Below are 26,385 nucleotides of genomic sequence, written 5' to 3' on the forward strand. Positions count from 1 at the left end.
AGGATAAAGGCAAGGTTATTGCCAATGTTGTCGGTATCAACAAGGATGAAGCCAACACCTCCGGAACGAGTTTTAGGGACTGTCCGTCACCCAACGGGCCGCCGCATACGTTGCAGCGGGCCGCCACTGGGGCACAGTTTGGATCATGCCCGACGCCTGGCGGACCGCCGCAAACCCCGCAGCGGCCCGCCACTGAAGAGACAGAGGCGCCCGCTAAGAAGGAACTCGTGCGGCACAATGGGATTGTACTCCCCTTCCAGCTGAGGAAGTCGTTCAAGCTTGAAGAGCAATTCCGACAATTCTTAAATATGTTCTGTAAATGTCATACTAACCTCCCTCTTGTTGATACATTGCAGGAAATACCTAGGTATGCCAAGCTCTTGAGAGAGGCAGTGATGAAAAAGCAAAAGCTCCAGAAATCTGATCTAAAGCTACCTCTTCACTGTAGTGATATCATCCAAAAGCAACGGACTGTCAAGCAGAGGGACCCTGGCCAATTCATCATTCGATGTTCCACTGGGAATGGTAAGGTAGACAAGGCTCTTTGTGATCTTGGAGCTAGCGTCAACATAATGCCATTAGAGTACTACGAGAAGCTCAACATCGGGTCACTCAAATCCACAGATACCTGCTTAAGGATGGCCGATAACACTGCGGTAAATGCGGTAGGGGTAATTGAGGATGTGTTAGTAAAGGTTGATGACTTCATATTCCCTGCCGATTTCTTTGTTTTAGACATGAAAGTTGATAAACAAGTTCCTCTAATTTTAGGCAGAAATTTTCTAGCCACATGCAAAGCTCTTATTGATGTAGGTAGAGGAGAAATCACGATAAGTGACCATGGAGGAAAGTCGACCTACAACATCGAAAGCGCGATGCTTAAGTATGAAGAGGCAAAACAAGCTAAGATGGAGCATGATTGCAGGGAGGTCATGGCGACCGATTTGTCTAAGCATTACGATCCATTTGGAGGGGAAGATCTTTCTAACCCTACTATTTTCATTGTTAACACTTTACCTCAAGCTCCTAAAAAGGGCGAGCCTAATCCTACTAAGCATACCTTGCAGGAAAAGCCCAAGAGGAAGAAGAGGAAGAAGACTCCACCTCACGATGACCCCGAAATCTACGTGATCAAAACCTCGAATAGAAAATTCAAATGGTGGAAGAAAGTTCTCAACAAGTTGGTTCCATTCGCAGTGGCAGAGACTAAGATTGTTGGTACAAAGGCATCCCAAAGGAATCCTCACGATGGGGGATAACTCATGAACTTCAAAGAACGTCAAGCTAAAGACGAAAAATAAGTGCTTGTTGGGAGACAACCCAACCTTGTTTTTGACAATTTTTGCTTTAAGTTAAGTATTTTTTTGTTTTAGTTTAATTTTGTGCATTGAATTTTTATTTTTTTTCGCAGGCTCTGACCTCTACGCGACGACCGCCGCATGTGCTGCGGCGGTCCGCCTCCTGCTCGCTGGAACATTCCGTTGTCGCGCGGCGACCGCCGGACATGCTGCGGCGGGCCGGCGTATTTTTCCAGCGCGATTTTTTCAAAGTTTCTCAACTTTCTCCCGGTCAAGCCTCGACGCAAGAATTTTCAAGGTACGTTTTTTTTTCTTCAGTAGTTCACTCACGTCCCTACCGACTCTGCAAACTTATTTTACACTTTGTTGTAAATAAGTTTGGGGGGATGAAGTGGTGGACCGTGAGTTTAGGATTTTTCTTTTTGTTTTAAGTTTTTTGTTTTTGTTTTTCAAAACCCCGTAGGTGAATTTTGTGTTCTAAAAATGTTTTCTTGAATCCATGTCGTGAACTTAACATGAAGAACTTAGAAACACGCATGCTTAGGGACACACTTTAGATCGAGTTACCAATGATATTACATTCCATCTATGTTTAAGTGTGGCTTAACGTTTTGATTTGATGGTTTGGTGAAAAGGTGCAAAATTAGTGAATTGCTTGTTTGCCTTGAATCATGCTTTATACCTTGTGAGGATTTGAGCCTATATTTCATTATTGTGTGATTTATCTGCATTCATGTTTATGTTTCTAGAACTTGCTCCTAGTCTTTCCTAAGTTTACATAGTGTTTAAGTTGATTTAGGAGAATGATTGGTCATCTTTTCTTAGCCTACTTTTGTCCAAAATATTGACCTTCTCAAAATTTCAAAATTTTTCCCTTTGGAAGCCAAAATAATGGGGACAATTCCTTGGGTTAGTTAGTTTTTGCTATCTTATTTTGTAAAGGAATTGGAGAGATAAGGAGAAAGTATAAAAAGTGGTGTGCTTAATGTAAAGAAAAGTACAAGTTGTGAAATTGAGAAAATTTCCAAATATGTGCTTGATCTTAGAAAAAGAAAAAAGAAAGGATGTGTAAGAAAGAAAAAGAAAAAAAAGAAGAAAAAAAATGTGTGAAAGGTTGTGAAAAGAAAAGAAAATCAAAGGATTGGAAAGTGAGTTGAAAGAGAAATAAATAAAGTGTTAAAAGTGTCTTGGGTTTAGAAAAGTGGAGTTATCTTTACTCTACTTGGGATATTTTTATTTTTAAGTCACTTTTTAGCCAAATATTCCTCACCTACCAAAGAGCTACATTACAACCAAAGATAAAGACCTTTCGGACTTTTGAAGCTTAATCACATTTAGTAGATGAGAGATTAGATTTTGAGCAAGCCTATGGTAAACTTTGCATGATGCATGATTTGAGTGCTTATATACACATTATCCTTATACACTTTGAGAGTGAGAGAACACTTCCCATCTTTGGAAGTTTGCCACATGTGAGGGCTTGAATTCAAGTTGCTCCACGAGTTAGTAATGAAAGTGCACTAATAAGCCTTGCTTGATTTAATTGCGTTAATAAATGTTTAAACTGTTCTTCCATCTTTTGAGGCAATTATAACATCTAGTCCTTGTGCATTCCGTGCGTCTATTCTTGTGTCTTTATTGTTTTGTTCGAGGACAAACAAAAATGTAAGTTTGGGGGAGTTGATACGCTCGGATTTTGCACTGTTTTAAGGCCATTATTTGGTCCGTTTTTAATGTCAAAGTCACTCTACACGTCCATTATTTTCATATTTTGTCTATTTTGGTATTTTGACGTGTTTTGTGAGAAATGTGCATAATTGAGCCAAAAAAGGGAGCCAAAACGCCACATTTGGAAATCTGGAGTCAGACGGCGCCCGGCGGGCAGATCAATGCAGCGGTCCGCCTCGGAAAAATGTGCTTTGAAGAGAAGTCTCGTCCGGCGACCGCCGGAAGACGTGCGGCGGTCCGCCGCCGAGGGAACAGACTCTTTGGACTCCAACGCGGCGACCGTCAGCCAAGGTGCGGCGGCCCGCCGGAGAAAGGCGGCGAATTCGAGAAGCCCTAGATTTGCGCCCAGATTTACCATATTTTGGAGATCTTTTCCTTCTACAACAAAGAATTGGTTTCCCCTATAAATAAGACCTCAAGCTTCATCAAAAAGAGAGAACTTCTACTTGCAAAATACTTCATAGAGATCAAGACCTAGAGTACTTCATTGGTTCAAGGAGTTGGAGAAGGATTTCAAGAACATCAAGAACGACAAAGGATTCAACCTACGGGTTTTATTTGCTTTAGTTTTATATTCAAATTGTCTTCCCTCCAATCTATGTTTTTAGCTTCTTCATTTATGTGTAACTAAACTCATAGGATTCTAGGGATGTGTTAGTAACGACTTTGGTTATACAAATTTATTTTTCTATTTAATATCCGTTTTGTTTTTACTTTGTTTCTTCCCTAAGTAATTTTGATGCTGCATGATTGAGTGACATAATTGTGTATGATTTAATATAACTTGCTTCATAACTGTGACAGAGTTCTAGCGAGTTAGATCCACTTAGTAGACGCTTCAGTTAGCTTCCCTTAAAACGGCACTGTTAATTGAGAGTGAGGACTTTTCAAGGGTCTTAGGAGCTTTTTGGAGTTACGTGTTAGGATTGACAACCCTAATCTTGTAATCAACGTTTGTATCCCGTGAGCATAAGCTAGGTGACTCGTTCTATCAAAGTAATAACTGTGCTAGGGTATTGTAGTTGGAATTTTGTATAACCATAACTGTGAACACACATCCCCGGGATTCCCTTATCTCTATCGTCTTTCTCCGTGTTTTATTCGCTTTTAGTTGGTCTATGCTTTCAATTGTTTTTAGTTTTCCAAAAGTTTTCAAAACCCACTTGTTTTTCCAGATAGTATTTGAGTCTTAGTAGAGGATAGATACTTGTGTTCGTCTTCCCCGTGTTCGATATCCGGTACTAACTTTTAGCTATACTATATATACTTTGTATACTTGCAGGTTTATTTAGTGCTAATAAAAAGTGCATCAAGCAGGTGCATTGTCGTGCTCTTCCGCAAGGCAACCGTCGAGGATGCTCTAAAAGCCTCTAACCCAAAACATTCTTTTAACTTTTTTTTTATTTAAAAACTTATTAGAAATTCTGAAATTTATATCCGGCCCTTATCAAATTAATGATATATATACTCTATCAGTTCTACTGAATATGCACTTTTGGTTGGACACAATTTTTGATGCATAATTGTTAAAGTAAAAGAGATATATTTTTAGAAAGAAAAAGTAATTAAAATATTAATAGTGAAGAATGAGTATAACATCATTAGGAATAAAATAGTTTTTAGATTTAGAAAATGTATAATTTTTATAGAACTGACTAAAAAAAATAATGATGTTCTTGTGGAATGGGAGTAATCTAATTAAAATTTAACTAGGACCTCCAAACAAATTCCAAATCATTTCCAGATCCACCAAGCTTGAATAACCTAAAACCAATCCATTAAATTAATAAATTATCGATAAATTGTGATTAATTAATCAAAAGTGGGTTGGTTAAATTAATTAAATAGATTTGGCTAATGGAATTAATTTATTGACTTCCAAGTTTGACTAACATATTTGTTAGTAAGTAAAATAATTTTTTAAATTGTTAATTTTTTCTTTTTAATATATAAATAATCAACTTTGATTGTATTTCATTTTGTATCAAAACCATTAGTTATAATTTAGCATATTGAGGTTAATGTGTGGTTTACATTTCATTTTGTATCAAAATTATTTGTTATGACGGATATTGTGTAATTTAGCTAAAATGTGAATGTATGTTGAAAATGTATAACTAATACTAGTATACTTTTTCAATTTTTTTATATATAACTAAAAAATATTTTTGCACACATTAAATTTTTAAATATATAAATATAATTATAAGTTATGTCATCCAACTTATGTACTGATATATTTTATTTCTCTTTTATTAAACCTTAAATTCTACTTAATTTGTTGATATTATAAATGTTCTTGAAACAAATATAAATACCTCAATTTAATTATCATGATATTAACATAAAAATATACTAATTGTCCAATTCACTAATCCATACATTTTTGTATATATTTTTTATTTTGATAGCTATTTAATTTTATATGAGTATTTTTTTATAAAAAAATATTTTTATATTTTTCACTATGAAAATACTAAGGAGAAAAAGAAATATGTCATACTACAACACACACAAACGTTATATTTGGTGTCGGTATGAATTTTAAGAAATGTAACGAATAATGGATTGAAAAAGTTAGTGGAATATATGATTCACTTTTTTTATATTGATTTTAGAGTAAAGGCCAAAAGTGGTCCCAAACATATGGTCGTTTTATCAATTTGGTCCTAAACATTATCTTTTTTATTATTTGGTCCCTCGCAAATGAATTTTGACCCGAATCGGTCCCCAATTAACAGATCCGTTAAAAAATAGACGGTGATTGCAAATTTGACTAAATATGAGTAGGGATTCTACTTCCAAAAGCAAAGAGAAAGAAATCGAGAGATGCTTCGGCGAAAACCTACATAAATCGAAGTGAAAGTGGAAGACAAAGAAGAACTCGAAGAAGCTCGCAAACAACGCGCCGCCGCCGCCTCATCCTCCGCCACCACCACCATTGCCACTGCCGCCTCCTCCCTCCTCCACCACTTCGATCGCTCCGCCGTCGACCTCACCTCCAAATCCCACCGCATTGGCCTCTAAACCATCCAACAAAATTCCCAATCACGGCTTCCATTTCTCGATTACTGATGGAAGTCGAAGTGAAGCTCCGATTGCCCAACAAATCCGCCCACCAGAAGCTCCTCGCATCCCTCTCCCCATTCCACGCCGCAACCCACTACCAGCACAACACCTTCTACGACGGATCCGCTGCTGAGCTGAGCTCCTGGAGAGCCATCCTCCGCCTCCGCTTCCATGAGGAGCCCGACCGCCCCAAATGCTTCGTCATGCTCAAGGCCAACGCTGTGCTAGCCAATGACGTCAGCCGCGTGGAGGAGGACGCTCGCCGGACCGCTCTCGCCGGACCGTTTGGTTTACAAAGAGCATAACTTGTTCACGAACTGCAGCCGTCGCCGGAAGAGAGGAGAATGAAGAAAGGAGAACGAAGAACTGTTCTTCGTCATTTTAGTGTTTTTAACAATTTTATTTTTATTTTTATTTTTCTGAAATAATTTAAAATATTAAATAAAATAGTTAATTTGATCAAAACTTAATTAAATCACGTTGACAGTCTATTTTTTAACGGATCTGTTAATTGGGGACCGATTCGGGTCAGAATTCATTTGTGAGAGACCAAATAATAAAAAAGATAATGTTTAGGACCAAATTGATAAAACGATCATATGTTTGGGACCACCTTTGGCTTTTACTCTTAATTTTATAATAGAATGTGAATGAACTAAGATAGTTGATTGTGAAATCTACTTATTATTTATAAAAGTAAAAATGTGATTTTTATTATGGGATGGACTGAAATGACAATGTGACTCTTATTGTGAGAGGAAGAGATAATTAAACAAATGTATCGATAACCATTTAAAAGAAATACGTTTGTTTTTATTAGTAGAAGTTTAATATGAATTCAACCGTTACATCATTTTATTAATGGCATCAAATTAACATCTTTGACTTCTAATTACATCCTATAAATATAGTAGTAGTACTTTATTTTTTTATGTGTTTTGGCCTTTTCTGTATGTTAATGATTGGACTAGACGTAAATATAGAGGTATAAATACAAAATATTTAAATATCCCATATATTAGTAGTAGAATCTTGAAATGCCGTCTCAGTCCACGCAATAAATGACGACATAGAAGGAAATTTAATTTTGGCTATTCAATTTCATTCTTAAAAAGGCACTCTCTTTAGTTCACGCCATTTGCATTCCTATTTTCCCTTCAATCTGCAGAGTATAGCGTAAATGGCGAAGGAGATTTTATACTTGGAGTTGAACACAGGGGCCAAAATTCCATCGGTTGGACTTGGCACGTGGCAGTCGGAGCCCGGCGTTGTCGGTCAAGCTGTTGAAGCTGCCATCAAGGTATTCCTGCCTCTGCCTGCATGACTGTGTCTAACTCCAATTTCAATTTGTTTAGTGTCTCTTTAGCCTGTGATTGATCAGATCTCAATCTCATTCGCGCTTCGTTGTTCTAAAATTCGATGTTGTTTCAGCAATCTGATGATTAATTTTTGCAACATTCGGTTGTGGAGTCATGATTACGAGATGTGTAATTTTTCCTTTGTAACGGCATTGAATTTTTTGTTGCAGACTGGGTACCGCCACATCGACTGTGCTCGAGCTTATAACAATGAGAAGGAGGTATATATTGCACTCTCTGATTTTTGATAGAAAGATTGATGCGATTTGAGTTATAGGCTTTTGCATTTAAACATAAACTGCAAGACAAGAGCACTCATGTATTGTTTCTGATGTGAGAGTGACTTGGAAATATATGATGTATTCATTAACCTAAAGCATGTCATACAAAATGATGAAAACATACATAAACAAGTTCCTACTGTGTGATAGTAGAATTTATATATTTCTGTGTCTAGGAGACTTATACAGTTTTTTTTTACAGATTGGTGCTGTTCTGAAGAAGTTGTTTGATAATGGATTTGTAAAGCGGGAGGACTTGTTTATTACCTCCAAGCTCTGGTATGCATTTTATATGGATGTACTTGTGTTAGTTTTGTATAGTTATGTCTATGTACAGCTGCATAGTGATTTGTGTTGCGGAGAAAGTAGAACAGAGGCTACATTGTTGATGTTGTGTATTGAATACTCTATAAGCTTATCTGTGAAGGTGATCTGCCTGATATGCTGATTGGTCAGAATGATCATAACTAAGAGTTTTTGAATTGATTGAACTTAATATGATATCGTGAACTTGCACTTACTTTGGTAACTTGTATTTGGTGTGTAGTTTTATAATTCTGTTTTTGCATCAGTCTCTTGATTGTGAGCTATCGATCTCTGAGGTTAATGACTTAACCTTCCAAACACTGTAGGTGTACTGACCATGCACCAGAAGATGTACCTGTGGCATTAGGCAAAACACTGGAAGAGTTGCAACTTGAATATGTTGATTTATACCTGGTAGGTTCTGTTATGAATCAAACTAATCATATATGCCAGCTCAGATAGAATGGAAAACCAGAAACTATCAATAGTAAATATTGTGATTTTGCAGATTCATTGGCCTGTTAGGATGGCAAAGGGCTCTGTTGGCTTTGAGCCAGAAAACCTTCGGCCTTCGGATATACCTAGCACATGGAAGGCTATGGAAGCACTATATGATTCTGGGAAAGCCCGAGCTATTGGGGTTAGCAACTTCTCTACGAAAAAGCTGGGTGATCTACTGAGTGTAGCGCGCATTCCTCCAGCTGTCAACCAAGTTGAGTGCCATCCCTCGTGGCAGCAGCCTAAACTACACGAGTTCTGTAAATCTAAGGGTGTCCACCTATCTGTGAGTTCACAAAATCTTCATTGACTTCTTCATTCAGTTTATGTCTTGTAGAACTTCTGTTGTTCATTAGATGGATGCATTTGTTTCACTTTTACAATGATGACTAACCAGTGCTCTAACTAGAATTTCCATAAGTTTTAGGGCTATTCACCACTGGGTTCTCCAGGCTCAACCTGGCTTAAAAGCGAAGTCCTCAAGCATCCTGTTTTAGTTTCCAGTGCAGCGAAGTTGGGCAAGACTCCAGCTCAGGTTGCACTCCGTTGGGGACTGCAAATGGGTCACAGCGTACTTCCAAAGAGCACGAATGAATCAAGGATTAAGGAGAACTTTGATGTTTTCAAATGGTCCATACCAGATGATTTGTTTGCCAAGTTCTCTGAAATCCAGCAGGCAAGTTGGATGCATTTAATTTAAACTCGGGCAATTTTCATCACTAAATTACGTTGAGAATTTCTGTGATTTTCTTCACCTGAAACCTACAACTCCCTTAGAGCTGATGTGTTTTGTAATTGCAGGCAAGATTGCTTAGGGGCTCCGGGTTCGTCCATGAGAAACTCAGTGAATACAAAACCTTTGAAGATCTTTGGGATGGAGAGATCTAAGCATTGTTCTACTTACTTTCTTGCATTTCTATCCCATTAAACCCTTGTTACCTGAAACTGCGCAACTTGGTGTTTTTTGAATAAATATCATCATCTCTTGCTATTACATCATACTATAAATCTCAATAAAAAATAGTACTACTACTACTTTACACTATAATGGAATGCATAGGATAATAGTAGTGCTACGGATATCTACATCATTAATTCAAAATATTTTGCCATTGCGGTGTTTTCGAATAAATATCATCATTATAAATCTCAATAAAAATAGTAGTAGTAGTACTTTATACTATAATGGATTGCATAGGATAATAGCATTGCTACGGGTATCTACATCATTAATTCAAAATATTTTGCCATTGACCATTGTAGTGTTTTTCGAATAAATATCATCATATAAATCTCGATAAAAATAGTAGTAGTACTCTATACTATAATGGATTGCATAGGATAAGAGCATTGCTACGGGTATCTACATCATTAATTCAAAATATTTTGCCATTGTGGTGTTTTTCGAATAAATAGCATCATATAAATCTCAATAAAAATAGTAGTAGTATTACTTTATACTATAATGGATTTCATAGGATAATAGTATTGCTACGGGTATCTACATCATTAATTTAAAATATTTTGCCATTGTTTGCATAGGATAATAGCATTGCTACGGGTATCTACATCATCAATTTAAAATATTTTGCCATTATTTTAAATTGGTACGAAGATTGAAATTTTCATAATAAATGATAGTGGTAATATCATTTAAATTATAAAGTTTGGTTATTTTCTTTCAATTTTAAATTATGAATATTAAATTACGAAGTTTTAATTTTTTTTAATTGTCTCATCGATGCACAAATTTTAGTGATGTTAAAAATAACAATAGTTGAAGAGAAATAATAAAAGAAAAAAATATAAAAGAAAAATACATAATTTAATGACAAAATACGTTATTTTGAATATTATTAAACGATTATATTTTGTGCATAAATGAGATAATTGGAAAAAATTAAAACTTCATCATTTAATATTCAAAATTTAAAATTAATAGACATACTAGAATTTAATAACCTTCATGATAAAATAACTATTAGTCCAAAATAAAACCAAGACAAAGATCGATAATTTGAAGCACTTCAAAAATAAAAATAAAAATAAAAATCGCCGGCCTATTAATTCAGTGGCGTTTACTCTTGTCGTTTCCAATCTTTAATTTGTCCAACAGCAACAGCTAGTCGCTCGTTTCAGCATTCCGTTTCTCTCTCTCTCTCTCTCTCTCTCTCTAATGGCTCAGGAGATTCGATACTTCCAATTGAATACCGGAGCTAAAATTCCGTCGGTCGGCCTTGGCACTTGGCAGTCCGAACCCGGCCTCGTCGGCCACGCTGTTGAAACAGCAATCAAGGTCTCTCTATTGCGTATTTGTGCGTTTCTTTAGGTCACCTTTTTAGCGCCTTCTTTGATGGTTTCGCCGAATCTCTAAATCGCGTGTTGTGTTTATTGTTCTGATCCTAATTGTCTCGTCTAAGAAACTGTGAAATGAATATCAAACAAGTCTTATGTATACATGCTAGGATGGAGAGTATGTAATCTACCAAACACTGCACAAGATACATGCTAGTTTAATTGATCTTTGGGAATAGGAGTGTGCATCAGAATATTGAGATTTAGTAATTATTTTGTGTTATAATTTTAAGTTTGACTCTGGATTAAATATAGTTCGACATTGTGAAAAATTCTCTTCTACATTCATAGAAATATACCCTTCTTTAATGTCTACCAATTTCTGTTTGCAGAATGGATACCGTCACATTGACTGTGCTCGAGCTTATAACAATGAGAAGGAGGTAATGAATTTTTTTCTGCAGCATATTTAAGAATCATGATCAGCTTTTATTCTAGTCAAGGGTAAAGAACTGTGCTGCAGTTAATGGTGGTAGATTGGTAGGCAAATAATGATGGACATGATTTGTTGAGAATTTTGCTTCTAAAATGTAGTATAAGCAATATGGTAGGCAAATAATGATGGACATGAGTTTTTTCCTTCTCAGATTGGGTTGGTTCTGAAGAAGCTGTTTGATGATGGAGTTGTAAAGAGGGAAGATTTGTTTATTACCTCTAAACTCTGGTAAGTATATGTTCAAATAAATAATATCTTTGGGATTTGTTTCTTTTTTTTTTCCTTGTTCTTTTTTATATGATATGAGATGGTGAAGTTTTGTATATGGACTGGTATATTCTTGATTAAGTCTGTTATTAATGCGAATAGATGAACCAATTTATTTTAATTAAACTCTCTTATAAATAATGCAGGTCTAGAGACCATGCTCCTGAAGATGTACCTGTTGGACTGAACAAAACGCTGGAAGAATTGCAGCTTGACTATGTTGATTTGTACCTCGTAAGTCCCTTTTTAAGTTCTTTCCATTCTTTTCTGAAGCAAATGGGGTGTTTGGATCCATTGCTTTATAGGTTATATATCAACAAACTTGTTCATTTGCAGATTCATTGGCCAGTGCGGTTGAAGAAGGACTCTGTTGGCTTTGCTCCCGAAAACCTTATACCTACTGATATTCCTGGCACATGGAAGGCGATGGAAGCGCTATATGATTCTGGTAAGGCCAGAGCTATTGGGGTTAGCAACTTCTCCGTGAAAAAGTTGGGTGATCTGTTGGATGTAGCCCGTATTCCTCCTGCTGTCGATCAAGTGGAATGCCATCCTTCATGGCAGCAGGCCAAATTGAGAGAATTTTGTAAATCCAAAGGAATTCACTTATCTGTGAGTGGATTTCTAAATTAATTTGATTGTTCATAATTGTTCATGTTTTCTTCACTTTGTAGATTTGTGGGGCTGAAATTTTATTCATTATTGAACTACTATGCTCTATTTGACTTTAATTACCTATTGAGATCCCTAAACCCTAATTCTGTACCGTCTGCTTGTTATATCTATAAGGGATATTCACCGTTGGGTTCTCCTGGCACATCGTGGCTCAAGAGCGAAGTGCTCCAGCACCCTGTTTTAGTTTCTATTGCTAAAAATCTAGGCAAGAGTCCTGCACAGATTGCTTTGAGGTGGGGTTTGCAGATGGGTCACAGTGTACTCCCAAAAAGCACTAATGAAACAAGGATCAAAGAGAATTTTGACATCTTTAGTTGGTCTATACCGGATGACTTATTTTCCAAATTCTCTGAAATCGAGCAGGCAAGTTCTCAAATTTCTGGTCAACTCACATATTTGTATATTTTGTTTGATACTGGATTTGGCAATAGTCTGTTGTTGAAACATTTATTGCTTCAGAGTGACCTGAATTTCTCCTATGCATCTTATGAATTTCATCTCACTTCATATCTATAGTGTAAACCGGATCTATCTCTAGATTCTAGAACTTGTATATGTTATGTGCCGTAAATATTTTTCCCTGTTTTATTGGATCCTTCTTGTTTGAATACCTTACCTAAATCATCGTTGTTTTCTTGATGTTGCAGGCAAGATTGGTTAGAGGCACTTTTGCTGTCCACGAAACACTCAGCCAGTACAGAACAGTTGAAGAACTGTGGGACGGCGAGATTTGAGTGAGCTCAGACAAATTAATGGGGTTGGTTGCTTATCTGTGCTAAGACTTATGAACTTAGTCATGTTTTTTAATCAGTCCATATGTTATATATTTAGTGCATGAAATGTGAACTGTGCTTGTCCAAACGGCAGGAGACCTTATATAAGAACCTATTGTTTTATCTTGCTCTCATATGCATAAATAAGAACCTATTGTTTTTATCTTATAATTACATTGAGGATAATTTTGAACATGCATTCGACTATCAATTCTGATATGCATACTTATTTTTATTCTTAATTAATTAGGATTTGTTTAGCTTTTATTGATTTAATTTCTTATATTTTATTTGATTTTTTTTAAAAATTTAGTGGATGTATGATAATTTTGTTGGGACATTCTAAAAGGAAATATATGAGTTAGGTTCAATGGGACAAATAGTTTTTTTTTAAAATGCATATAAAAAATCAATTTTCTGCACATCCCATCCCACTTACCAAGTGGGCTTGGGCTGGGCTAGGCCCCGATATTTAGAAAGAAACCTAGACCAACCAAGCCTGCTTCAACTGTAGAACTGGGACAGGTTGGGTTCCAAATTATCAGGCCCGAGGCAGGCTTGGGTCGGCTCAAGCCATGTGACAATTTTGCATACCTCGTTCAAGAGAGGTGAATAGTTGAGGATGTTTATGTTATTTGTTAAACCCAGTCACATCAAAGAATGCATGCTAGAGTCATAAATCAGTAGTTCCTTCGAGGATGATCGTTGGATATGAGCCTTTGAATCTATTGGTGAAGAAGTGTCTCCATGCACTAGGGCAATTTTTTCATTTCTAGTGCATACAGTAACATCTAGGGGAATCAGTGATGTCTCTTTGCATAATTTCAAAAGCTAGGCGCTATACACTGTCGCATCCAAAAAGGCATATCCAAATCAAAAGGCAAACTTCATCATCGATCGAACAAAAACAAACTGTCATTGTATTCCGAGAGTAATGACAAGGCTTCAAATGTAGTATCAAACTACATTTATTCCCAGCCCTCAATGAAATCACATTCAATACAAATCATAAAATTTAAATTATATCAACATTTAAAAACATATGAATAAAAACAATAATGAGAAGCAACAAAAGAAGCATACAGGGTGGTTGCGCCTGAAAAGAGCCGGCGGCATTGGGAAGCCTTGGATAATCATCTGGCGATGGCATCACACAATCTTGACCGTTAAACGAAATCTTCCTAGGAAATCCCCACCCTTCCTTAAATGTAAAGTCTCTATCTTTATGCATCAATATTTCCGTTTGTACATTCCCATTCTTCCCTAACTGCAGGAGTCTGTCGTTGTAATATTGAATCCCATAAAAAACCCCACTATCATCTGAAAATTAAATGAAAAAGAGAATGAACATAATCTCAATTGGTAACAAGTATTGGAGAGATATTGAGATTGAAATACTGACTTGTGTTTTCATAAACATTGAGAGGCTTATAATTGAAGCTGAAGACTTGTTCAACACTTCTGAGATTAGGGTGCATCACCACCAAATTCCAGTCGCTATAATTCCTAATATAGTTTAGATTTGTCACTGTGACTTTCACCCTCCAATAATGCGTGTAGCTCTGCTTGATGTGCCAATGCACCATTATCGGGCACATGTGGTTCGTGCACTGCACCATCGGCTCGTTTCGACTTAGCTGCAGCATTGTAGGACCCGACGCCCCTGCCCTGCTCATTCAAATAATATGTAGTAAATCCTATCATAATTATTACTGTGTTATCGGAATTTATACAATTCATAAGAAAAATATTGTGACACATTGAAAAAGGGTTACATGACACATTGAGATTTAAGTTGATCATGGCAAGCACAACTACACATTGGACACTTGACGATGGTCTCATTGTAGAAAGCCGATAAGGAAACGCAGCATCTTGGTGCAAGCGATGCACGAAACTGCGAATACGAACACGTGACATTCCACGTTGCTGCAACAAACAAAAACATAGTAGTAATTTATAAAAATGACAAGAAGGAGAGAAAAAAAATGAAAAAGACATAAGTACATACCAAATGCCTGAGTGGTTCTCCGGCCTTGATCTCTAGTGAATTTGGTGGGCGGGACTTGAAAGGCCTCACCACAGGTGTATCCCGGGACGCCAATGGAGAAGGCTGTTGGCATCCCGGGTGGCGCGTCGCTGGGGTCTGCAATCCCAACGTGCATGAGGAAAGCGGAGACGCATTTGTTGGGATGCTGAGTGATGGATGTGAGGATTCCGGCTCTGCAGCAGTTGGCGACCTGCATCGAGTAAGGTGCAGCGGGCAGAAGGTCTATGATCACGGGCTCCTTTTCGCAGCAATGTGGCGCAACTTTGCCTCTGAAGAAGGAGCAGTTCCCCTGTTCCATCGCCTCTGCCCCGAACATATTCCATATTACCTCGCTTCCTCCCCATCTCCAGCTTAGCTTCCATCCCGGCTCCTCAATTTGCCGGAATAGCTGGTAGTTCACTATCGATATTCTTATCTGTCAAGTCGTTCGATAGGGAAGATAGATAAGACAAACTATTTATGATTAAAAAAAAAAAAACTCGCATTTTAGGCCAAAAATAAGAGAGTTATCTGCCATAGCAAACAACGATACGTACATCTTTAGAGGAGTCGTCGTTTTCCTGCAAGACATCCCATCTGATAGTGATGTTTCCATTGGGATCTAATGGATCATAAGCATCTGCATTTCAACTGAAACTTGCTATCAAAACTGCTAAATTAACAATTAAATTTGCTAACATCACAAAAATTAAATCTCACATGTTGGTGAAATGAATCGCGCACACCATAATAAACTAATCACCAAAATTATATCTAATAATTTGTGCTTCATAACAAACCAACATGAGATTACCTCCATTAATCTCACACCTCACATACAAATGCAAACATAAATCAAATAAAAAATGTGTGTTTCAAAGACAGTGTTCTCTGGAAACAATTAGTTGGAAAACTGACATTAGTTAATGATTTGCTAAATTTGCAACAAAAATAAAAAATTACTATTACATATCAGTCGTGATACCATAAATACAGGCAGGAATGCGTCTATACGGGAATTATTCATTCAAACTCACAAATTTCGGTAGATGCCGTTTTGGTAAGTTTTTCAACTTTTGTTTCCTCCTTCATATGAACAATTCCTTTTTGTTGCATTCTACTGTAGTATTGATGTACTCCAATAATTTATAATTTAATGCTTGTAATAACTCGTATTTTTATCACGTACAAATTACAATATGCATCTGATCAGTTCTCTCTACGTTGATTTTTTAAAATGTAAATCTTCTATGTAATAATTCACATGAGGCTTTTAGATCAGTTTTTAATAAACTATTTGCTCAAAACTGATATTTTCATGATGCTTAATTTTTGGAATGTTAGATTCAAAACTCGTTAAAAAATTAATTATATGTGTTTTGACTCATGTTTAAGTATTTTAATTTATATAGTTAATATTTTCTTTTTCTTAAAAAAATATTAAAATGCTCAGCTCAATTCATTATATTATGAAACAAATGAAATTTGATACTATATGTTATGTTATAGAAATGATGATATGCTACATATCTTATGTGAGCTCCTTATGTGAGCATCACTCTCTTTGACGCACATTTAAAGTTGTTGGTTTTGATTTATATAATTAGTTTGATTATAATACATTAAAAAATAATATTTTAAAATTTATAAAAATCAAAGCTTGTAATTTTATTAATTTATTTGAAATTATAGAGAAAACAAGCAAATCGAGCTTTGATTTTTATGAATTTTGTGAAATTAAAAACTTCAATAACATTTTTTAATGTATTAGAGCCAAACGAATATATAAATCAAAACGAACAACGTTAGTCAAACGAGAGTGGTGCTCACATAAGTATGTAACATATCATTTCTCTGCTATATTAATACTAATTGAGTATATTACAATCGAACATTAATTAAAAATAATCTGATATTCTAATGATATAAGTATATTTAATTTTTTATTTTTTTTATAAAATACTAGGGATGTTAGCTCAATTCATTATAGCATGCAATACATTTGACGTTGATGTATGATATACTAATATTACTTGATTTATGGTTTTAATTTTAAGAATTTCTTAAAGTTGTAAAATTAAAAATGTCAATAATATATTTTATGTATTAATATCAAACTAAACGTATAAATCAAAACAAGCGACACGTGCCTTAAAGGAGCGTGGTGCTCGCGAATGGTGCTCACATAAGGTATGTAGCATATTATTCCTCGTATATTATACTCTCTCTGTCCCCTTAAAATAGAAATTCTTTCTCTTTTTTTCTGTTCCTTAAAAATAAAAACTTTATCCAAAGAAAGACTCATTTTCCACTGAGTACACTTTCTTTTCTATATTTTATAGAATAAATGTCAAATGTGGTCCCTAACATATGGTCGTTTTATCAATTTGGTCCTTAACATTATCTTTTTGATTATTTGGTCCCTCACAAATAAACTCGGACCCGAATCGGTCCTCACTTAACAGAACCGTCAAAAAATAGACGATGACCACAATTTGACTATATTAAATTACTAATGGTAATTAATTATACCTAATTATAATTCTTTTTCTATTAGCAAAATTGGAAAAAAGATAGTATCAGTTGCAAAATGAAATGAATAATTTATAATTTAATAGGAATTAAGAATTATAATTAGGTACAATTAATTACCATTAGTAATTTAATATAGTCAAATTGCAATCACCGTCTATTTTTTGACGGTTCTGTTAAGTGAGGACCGATTCGGGTCCGAGTCTATTTGTGAGGGACTAAATAATCAAAATGATAATGTTAAGAACCAAATTGATAAAACAGTCATATGTTAGGGACCACATTTGAGTTTTTACTCTACTTTCTATTTTACTTTTTGATAGTAGGCTACTAGCTAGGCTTAAATAATAGGAGTATATTTTTGGAAATGTGAGGAAAGGAAATATCTGCAGGAAAGATAACCGATTCGCTCTCATATTACAAAACTGTTTTGGATTGAAGAAAATGGGATTCGGCATTATGAATTCACCGGTTCTGCGATATCCATGCTATAATTGTCTCTTCACGTCGTCGCTCCAACACCCACCCGCATTCAATCCAACCTCCCCTCATATAATTATTCCCAAGGTTCGTCGCTATTATGCACGTCGCTACCATTAATAGTATTTTCATTTATTTCCTTAATTAAACCCTAACTTTTTAGGAAACTTTTTCAGATTGTTTAATATTTGTAGCACTCACCAGGTTTTGAGCTCGGATTTTCGTAAACGGCGCAGCAATTGTCAAGCGACGGCGGATAAATCTGGTGTGTCACCGTCTGGGAACAGAATGTTGGTTAGTTTGTTTGATTGAATGCTCATAATTTTGATGACTTATTTGGAATTGAGTATGTTGAATTGAAAAGGTTTGTTGTTGGACTTGGTAGGTGTTCGTCCCGCCGCACCCTTTAATTAAGCATTGGATTTCAGTTCTTCGGAATGAGCAGACGCCTTGTCCCGTATTCAGTAAGTCCAACATTTGCTCAAATTTTGTTAGTAGAAAATTGCATTGGTCGCCTTAGGATTATATTAGAAGAGGTGAATCTTGAATTTTAGTACTAGTAGTTTACTGAATTAGCTGTGGAATATGCTTAAGTATCCCAAATTCATGAAGGTTTCTTCTTCTAGGCTTCCTTGTCTTGTCTCGTTGTTTGTTTCCTTTTCTTTTTCTTCTTTAATTGTTCGACTGTGCTGTTTCAGAGAACGCTATGGCGGAGCTTGGGAGGTTGCTGATATATGAGGCATCTAGGGAGTGGCTGGTTAGCTTTCACAGCTCCTATTTTGGATAACTGATGCTGCCTTCTGTTTTTATTCCTTATTGATAATTGATATACTGCATGTTAACGGGAAGTAAAAAAAATTAAATAAAAAAGAAGATAACTTTGATGACAATGCATGAATATCATGAAATGGGAAGACTGCATAAGCAATGTGAACACTTGTTGTTTATTTAGAAAGTATTTCAAGCATAGGCTTAAGCTTATTACTAGAGTATTTATCTTTGCATATGCTAATTAGTTGCAAGTTTTGTGTTTTTATGAATTACTGGCAGCCAACTATTAGCGGAGAGATCCAGTCGCCAATGGGTGCTACCGCAGTGGAATTTATTGATCCAAGGGAACCCATTTCAGTTAGTCTCTATCTCTCTGAAACACACACACACACACTCTGTCTTCCATCATCATTCTTCTTTCTCTTCCAACCTTTTATATGATTCTGTTGTTCTTAGGTATAAATTGTGGAGTAATATGTAGGAAACAATGTGTGCATGCGCATGTGTGTGTGTGTGAGTTTATGGCTATAATTTTGCTTTGGTAGTTGGATTTTGGGATTAAGACTTGAGGGAATCATTATCCTACAGATTGTGCCTATATTGAGAGCTGGCCTGGCTTTAGCAGAGCATGCACCATCAGTTTTGCCAGCTACAAATACATATCATTTAGGTATGGATATGTTGTTTTTCTTATGATTACTAGAAAATGGATTGCATTTCAATAATTGCAAGTTGTACATGTAATGTATCACTAAATACCACTTTTCCCTCTTGGAGTGTATAACTTTTAAGCACTCTGGTTATGGTTTCATACTTAACGAATTCTTAGTTGTTTATGTAGTTGTCTACTCATGCATTATCTTTGATCCACTGATTTATAAATTTTGTATTTTAATTAACTCATGTTTGTCCTACTTAAATTGCCTTTTCACTGGATCTTTGCATTTTATTTGAACTAATAATGCTAGGCATCAGCAGAGATGAAGAAACACTTCAGCCATCTGTATATTTGAACAAGTAAGTGCCGTTTGCAGAAAAAAATTTATCGGGGTTAAGTAGATTAAATGTGGTCTATATGTTTCAAACCCTTTCTAGTGCGCTGTACTCTTAATTATATAATTGCACGCTCAATTGAATGTTTTCATTTGGATAGATTTGCCTCCAGTTTCTTCCTTTTTTGAATAGTGAGGTCAGGCTTTTCATTAGTCTAATCGATTTTATACTTGTAAAACAGGTTACCAGATAAATTTGCAGAAGGTTCTCGAGTTTTTGTTGTTGATCCCATGCTTGCAACAGGTATAGATTTTCAGATATCATCATTTGTTATTGCTGATATTATGCAGTTATTTATTGTCCTAAGATTTACTTGGAAGGTAGATTCAGGCAAGTCTGCAGTTTGGTATTCGGTTAGAATCAATGCTATATACTTTATATGGGTTGCCCTTCAGCTGCAAGAAAGCCTTCTCTATGTAAAGCTCATTAGGTGGGCCACATATAGAGGAGTTATGCAAATATATGTATAGTATACTTTCCTGTAAAGTATAGCTATTTGGTAGTAATAGGTTAAAGCATTCAAAGAGCACAAAGGATTTTACTCAATGTTGCTGCATGCGTGCACTTCAAATTAAGTATATTTGGTGATATGGTTTAATGTTTCTTCTCATAATGTTTCAGGTGGTACAGTGGTTGCAGCTATACAATTGATAAAGGACCGAGGGGTTGACAATAAGCAAATAAAAGTGGTTGGTTTTCAATGTTAATCAAATGCTTCCATCTTAATTCACATTTGTGGCCATAACATTGTTCGATTAACTTGTGTGTGTCCCCTTCATCCTCAGTTCTGTTTGTCATAAAATCCTAATGACCCCTGGCTGACATGGCTCTAACCAGGGTTGCCATGAGCACGGGGCTCTGACAGGAATCGCCCCGAGGTGGCTGGGGCGAGTGATATTCAAGGGGCAAGCCTGGGGCAATTTCAAATGCCTAAACTCTTCAAATCTTATCAAATCTTTTATCCTAAAACAACTCAAATATAATTAATGTTCAAATCCGATATTCTCCTACTTCTTCAACTTAAGTTCTTCGTGAATATCACTGGAAAATGAGAACACACATCTGCTAGTGCGCCCCGATTCAAGGGGCGACCTGCCTGTCACCCAGTGTGCCCCGCGCTCCTGTCAACACTGGTTCTAACATTTTCTTTTCCCACCGCATGTACAATATTCACTGGTTGCGTGAATTGTTTGATACAGATAGCCGCTGTTGCTGCTCCTCCTGCCCTTCAAAAATTGAGCGAGAAGTTCCCCGGGTAAATTTATCTATGGGACCCTATATTCTTGCTTTTGCAAGGTATGGGTTAAATAACCCTCTTACTGTTTCTCAGGCTTCATGTGTATGCTGGAATCCTTGACCCTACCGTAAACGAGAAAGGGTAGGCTAATATTTCAAGGGAGCTAATCAATCGCAGCATGGCTTGCTTACATTGAGTTCTTTTTTTATCGTTTTGGTTCATTTCCTAATTGTCATTTTTCAGGTTCATAATTCCCGGACTTGGAGATGCTGGTGACCGGAGCTTCGGCACATAAATCTGGATTTTAGCCTATTTTCAGTACCCCCAATTTTGTTTTAAGCAAGGTACGCCAGTCTCTGCCTAAAATTTTCGAAGTTATTGACGACTCAATTTATTTCATGAATAGAAATGAGTTTGATATTTCATTGAAACCTTGAAATCATTCAATGAAAAACGTTAGTACAATTTTTTGACTGACTTAAGTTAATTGAACACATGTCTTCAGGTAATTCTATCGTGTATTCAAATCAAGCCCACCGGTGATCACTTACAATTTGCGCCTTAAGAAATGGAGTGTAAAAAAAATATTTTCTACCATCACAAATATCATTCAGTTCCATATAATTTGCATGTGGCTTGAATTTCATGACCTTATATTATTTTGATTTTGTTACCTTTGTAAGGCACTTATTTTACACTATTTGCATATTTGTAAATTATTTTGCGGTAATCAATTCATGGCAAATAATTACTATATCACATATTAAAAATAAAATTGTACTTCCGTACTGTATTAGAAATAGTAGTACTCCTTGTATCCGCACGTAGGAGTCTCAATTGAGTTTGACACGGGTTAAAAATATTCTCTATAAATTAATGTGGATGGAAAAGATAATGGAATGTGGATCTCATTATATTTCTTTTGTCCATCAAAAATAGTCCTATGGGTGGAAGGTAGATGTTTTCATGGCATGATGGTTAATAGAGATACTTCTTTTTGCCACATAGATTAAAAATAGTGTGTTAAATGGATGGTGAATAAAGTAAGAGAGAAGGTAAAAGAGTGTTATTTTTTGTTAAAAATAGAAATGACTCAATTATCTTGGAACTTTTCAAAATAGAAAAATGACTCAATTAACATGGAACGAAGGAATATGAATTAAATTGATCATTTTCTTTTGCTATTTATTGCTTCAGTTTTGTTTTTTCTTACTTGTAAGCCATTTTCTTTCTCTGGGCCATTTTTTCTCAATTAGTTAGATCAAACAAACTCAGTTTGGTACTAAGTTAAGAAAATTGTATTAACACCAAAGGAGTAGACTATTCATACAAGAGAAGAAGGGAAAAAAAAAAAAAAAAAAAAAAAAAAAAACCAAAGCAAACTATAATCCATCTACAACATCTAAAGCAAGAACCAATCCCTAATTTATCTATCTTTGCACTATAATCCTACAACCAGGAAGGTTAAACAAACTAGACACCAAAGTATCCACCGTCGCAGCTGCAGGCGCCAGTGCTGCTGCTGTTGGTTCCGTGCGGCAGCGGCTTGCTGCTCAGGCAACAGCAAACCAAGCCGATCAACAAGATGAAGCCACATGCTGAGACCAAAGCTTGAGCCCATTGCTCATAATATCCCATCACTTTCTCCAGTTTAGCCTCCACCTTTAGTTATCTCAGCTGTTGCTGGTCCCATCCAGGATTATATCTGTATCTAATGTTGAGAGTTGAGAGTGCGTAGCGTGTATATATATGTGTAGCATGGTAATATTATTAATATTTGAAATCTAGGAGATGTTATGTAGTGCACATGGGTGAGACCTAACAGCGACACTGCCTGAAATCTGCTTTAATATACCAACTTTCATACACCTATTTAATTGCATTTTCTTTGTAGATTTGGTTAATCCGTGCTCTAAGGACATAGATATCGTCTTAAAAGAGCTGATAATAATGGTTCTTTAACAAAAAGAGCACGGTAAAATTAAAGAATCGGAACAGTTTTTTGTTTTCTACATGTGCTGGCCAGGCCAGCTGAATCTGATCATATATTCTTGCACCTTTTTTGGAATGGGGCTTTGCCTTTTGAGTTCCTTTTTTCTTGTAGAATACAAAGATAGAGTGAAATGCTTGCATTTGTATATGCAATCAATCTTTGGATTTTATGTTGCAATTGTTGCCAATCCATATTCGAATTTGCTCCAATTGAATTAGCCAATGTTTGTGGAGTCTCATTTGAGGTGCAAGTTGGATTTTTGTAGCATCAAATTGCACATTTATCTTTTGTACTGACTATAATTAGATGGTGCTTTCTTGGTGCTCAGCTGTCTTGCGGAATTCCCCTCTTTTGTGCCTGCGTTGTTATTTCCTTTATTTTGCTTTTTTATTGCTTATCATTTGTTTAATTCTGACCTGATGTCTGACCCCATGCTTTCTTAATTAATCTATGAAAAGGGCTAATCACTCTTGTTGATGTGTTGTCATTCCACAACCGACTTCTTTTTTTCCTTTTAAAATCGACTTCATGGTCGCACTTTAATATGTTTGCAATTGCATATTCTCGTAATGTCACAAGCAAGAAAAACTAACAAAGTCAGTAAGCAATAAAACACCACAAAAAACATCCCAAAAATACATGTTTCTAACACAATTTAGGTCAAAGTTGCTATTACTTTATACACGGCACTACACTGATAAGAGGTGGACTTCTATACAACACAACAAGAAATCTTTGAATATAAATTCCAAAGATTTCTCAATACTGAATCATATGGAATCCAACAGCTTTACAATGTTCTATCTGTAATCTTTGCAGAACATGCTCCATGAGAATTGACAGCCACGCAGAAATGAGCCAGAGAACATAACACCCCATCTTCATAAGCACACCAATCCCACAAGGAGAATGGGAAGCTGAAAAAGATGAGGTATTTCATCGGTCAATATGGTGAAGATTAATATGAACAAAGGTTTATTCATTTAGTTCACTCTGGGGTGTGACTTATCGAAAAAGTAAGGAAGATATGCTTGAACAAGTCAAATTATCATCCTTGGCTTGTTCCACAAAAACTCTAGATTTACCATGCACAAGAATGGAACATATATCAGGGAAACAAAATGTACATGTTATCTTATGACAATGAAAAATACTATGGTTATCTTTCTTCTCAGAAAACAGATATTCAAAACAACCTTACAACAGAAGATAGATATTCATAAATGTGAAATGGCCAATCATATATATACTCGATTTCCTAGAAGTGGAAGGTGAATAAATTGATAGTAGTATAAAACTATCACACAGGTAGCTTTTACATCCATGCCGTATATTTATAACTGATTTAAAACCCCCCAAGACTCTTACAATCATACATCATATGAAGTTGCAAAATGATGTAAGGATGTCAAGAAGCACTTTGTACATAAACAGATATATTAAGATCCAACTGAAGAGACCGCAAATAACACTATGACCACATATGTCACTCACTTGGCTGGGACAAGTATGCAGAATATAACTATCCCAATTCCCAAGCTACCCTGACAATTTCTAAGAAACTTTAAAATTCTGGAACTGTAAGAAATCCATTTCATACGCAGTGCAACAAAATGCAATCATAATCAATTAAACATATAGAAATATACTGTCTTGAGTAAATGTAAAGATTAGATATTATACCATTCTCAGGGTAAAGAAACTGACATGTGCTCAGCTACCACAAGCTACAGCTCACTATAATTGCGCCAAACTGCGCGGAATTCTTCACGGAATGTATTCAGCCGAGCTTTCAGGTTTGGCGTTCTAAAGCTAGCATGAATGAGGGTGGCTGAGAGAGAGAGAAAGAGGTCAGAGATGTACAAAAGCTTCAACCCAGAAAAGTATATGAAACTAATGGGTAAATTTACCAAGTAGACCGACAGTTAACGCCCACAAGACAGTAACAATGCCACAAGAGATGAACCAAAGGATGCAGCTCACTGCAGAGAGAAGTATTACATATTATTACCAGCATTAAGCTGTTACTTAAAAATTACCAATAAATAGGTCTAAAAATCTCATACCTATGGAAAATGCCAAGGAAAATATCCAGCGTGGCCATCCACATATATGTATGGATCGTCTAGAAGATGGGCGCCCACGAATAACAGGCCTAACTCAATTATCTAAATTAGGAGCTAAACGAATAACAGGCCTAACTCAATTATAACCCTAAGTTAGGAGCATAATTTAGCGCTAAACAATTGTCGAGATGTAATAATGCTTACGTAAGGGGAGGTCTCATTTTGGCAGCTAGATGTGGTGAAAATTGACGAACAGTTCTTGTGACTTTCTCATTAAAAGTGCCTGCAAAGCTAAATGCACAAATATCTTGCAATATAAGAAAGCAGAGAACAAAAATAAGCATATCCAAAAGAAACATATGATTGTCTAATCAAACGCACTCTGTGTTACAATAAGGGGGAAAAAGCACAGGTCTTGCAACAATGTAATCCATACCTATCATTTAGGAAAGCAATGCTCAGAGCTGCCATCAAAGCTGCAACAATTGCTAGCGGCCTCCTAAGAAACCCCAACCCTGAAATTACCATCCATAGCAGTCCATTACTATAATTCAAGTAATGACATAATCATATGAGCACGCACACAAACAAACATCCGCCATCAATTGTCTTACCAAGAATGAAAACAATCATGATGAAATAATTGGTCCGGTAACTGCAAAAATAAGATGATAATTGCTCTTCAATAACTGATTTCACTCAATTACTTGAAACAGGGAAAAATAGCAACTGGAAGAGTAGAATGAAATTGAAATTGAAAAAATGAATCGATGAGAAAAAAGCATAAGGAGAAGGATCGAACTAGTAGAGGTTGCATTTGAGGCGACTGTTCCATTTGGCATAAGAGCGCGGAAGAGTGAATCGGGAGAAGAAGTCGGAGAATGGACGCGGCGGGGAGGACCAGTCGACTTCTCGAAGCGCCTCCACCAGATCCTCAGCAGTGACGTTGCTCCAATCCATCCGCCCAGGACAATTAATTGGGAGAAACCCTAGGCAAGGAAACAAAAACAAAAACAAAAGGAAAACTATGGATTGAAGAAAGAGGCACGCTGCTGCTGACAGAGAGGTGGATTGCGTGGTGGACTAATTTGGTGATAAGTCAGAGAGAGAGAGGACCAAGTTTGAAGAGAGAGAGAGAGATGGAGATGTTCAGAAGCCAAAAAAAAGGCGCAACATAAAG

At 36.1% G+C, this 26,385-nt stretch overlaps 6 protein-coding genes across 7 annotated transcripts; 4 read left to right on the plus strand and 2 right to left on the minus strand.

Moving 5' to 3' along the window:
• The first annotated feature begins 395 nt into the window (after positions 1-395).
• Positions 396-1,418, plus strand: LOC148933448 (uncharacterized). Its single transcript, XM_089060118.1, has 2 exons — positions 396-1,159; positions 1,412-1,418. Exons 1-2 carry the CDS (start codon positions 396-398, stop codon positions 1,416-1,418), a joined length of 771 nt encoding a protein of 256 aa, XP_088916244.1.
• A 5,755-nt stretch (positions 1,419-7,173) lies between these two features.
• LOC125223205 (NADPH-dependent aldo-keto reductase, chloroplastic-like) lies at positions 7,174-9,532 on the plus strand. Its single transcript, XM_048126229.2, has 7 exons — positions 7,174-7,395; positions 7,624-7,674; positions 7,937-8,013; positions 8,367-8,454; positions 8,549-8,824; positions 8,966-9,214; positions 9,340-9,532. Exons 1-7 carry the CDS (start codon positions 7,276-7,278, stop codon positions 9,424-9,426), a joined length of 948 nt encoding a protein of 315 aa, XP_047982186.1. The 5' UTR covers positions 7,174-7,275; the 3' UTR covers positions 9,427-9,532.
• Positions 9,533-10,640: 1,108 nt separating this feature from the next.
• On the plus strand, positions 10,641-13,167 carry LOC125217853 (NADPH-dependent aldo-keto reductase, chloroplastic-like). Its single transcript, XM_048119413.2, has 7 exons — positions 10,641-10,834; positions 11,226-11,276; positions 11,481-11,557; positions 11,743-11,830; positions 11,933-12,208; positions 12,386-12,634; positions 12,919-13,167. Exons 1-7 carry the CDS (start codon positions 10,715-10,717, stop codon positions 13,003-13,005), a joined length of 948 nt encoding a protein of 315 aa, XP_047975370.1. The 5' UTR covers positions 10,641-10,714; the 3' UTR covers positions 13,006-13,167.
• A 796-nt stretch (positions 13,168-13,963) lies between these two features.
• On the minus strand, positions 13,964-15,930 carry LOC125221025 (COBRA-like protein 6). The gene is made up of 6 exons (XM_089062416.1): positions 15,794-15,930; positions 15,631-15,713; positions 15,056-15,509; positions 14,820-14,973; positions 14,447-14,712; positions 13,964-14,364 (listed from the first exon to the last, which is right to left on the minus strand). The coding sequence occupies exons 1-6, from the start codon at positions 15,891-15,893 to the stop codon at positions 14,060-14,062; spliced, it is 1,362 nt and encodes a 453-aa protein (XP_088918542.1). The 5' UTR covers positions 15,894-15,930; the 3' UTR covers positions 13,964-14,059.
• Positions 15,931-17,973: 2,043 nt separating this feature from the next.
• On the plus strand, positions 17,974-21,902 carry LOC125218938 (uracil phosphoribosyltransferase). Its single transcript, XM_048120747.2, has 13 exons — positions 17,974-18,172; positions 18,290-18,379; positions 18,471-18,549; positions 18,784-18,842; positions 19,136-19,213; positions 19,445-19,526; positions 19,825-19,873; positions 20,091-20,152; positions 20,531-20,598; positions 21,109-21,164; positions 21,240-21,287; positions 21,390-21,490; positions 21,652-21,902. The coding sequence occupies exons 1-12, from the start codon at positions 18,050-18,052 to the stop codon at positions 21,439-21,441; spliced, it is 846 nt and encodes a 281-aa protein (XP_047976704.1). The 5' UTR covers positions 17,974-18,049; the 3' UTR covers positions 21,442-21,490; positions 21,652-21,902.
• A 1,838-nt stretch (positions 21,903-23,740) lies between these two features.
• On the minus strand, positions 23,741-26,383 carry LOC125185220 (PRA1 family protein A1-like). Of its 2 annotated transcripts, none has more exons than XM_048081719.2 (8): positions 26,008-26,383; positions 25,820-25,860; positions 25,642-25,720; positions 25,410-25,496; positions 25,206-25,294; positions 25,050-25,121; positions 24,847-24,970; positions 23,741-24,056 (listed from the first exon to the last, which is right to left on the minus strand). In XM_048081719.2, the coding sequence occupies exons 1-7, from the start codon at positions 26,163-26,165 to the stop codon at positions 24,867-24,869; spliced, it is 630 nt and encodes a 209-aa protein (XP_047937676.1). In that variant the 5' UTR covers positions 26,166-26,383; the 3' UTR covers positions 23,741-24,056; positions 24,847-24,866. The 2 variants fall into 2 exon arrangements, with proteins under 2 accessions (XP_047937676.1, XP_047937675.1); XM_048081718.2 differs by having other exon boundaries at positions 24,823-24,970; positions 26,008-26,374.
• Between the last annotated feature and the right edge of the window lie 2 nt (positions 26,384-26,385).

Source organism: Salvia hispanica, chromosome 1, assembly GCF_029641045.1.
Source record: "Salvia hispanica isolate PSC_SH4W2 chromosome 1, Shi_PSC_v1, whole genome shotgun sequence".
NCBI classification, from domain to species: domain Eukaryota; kingdom Viridiplantae; phylum Streptophyta; class Magnoliopsida; order Lamiales; family Lamiaceae; genus Salvia; species Salvia hispanica.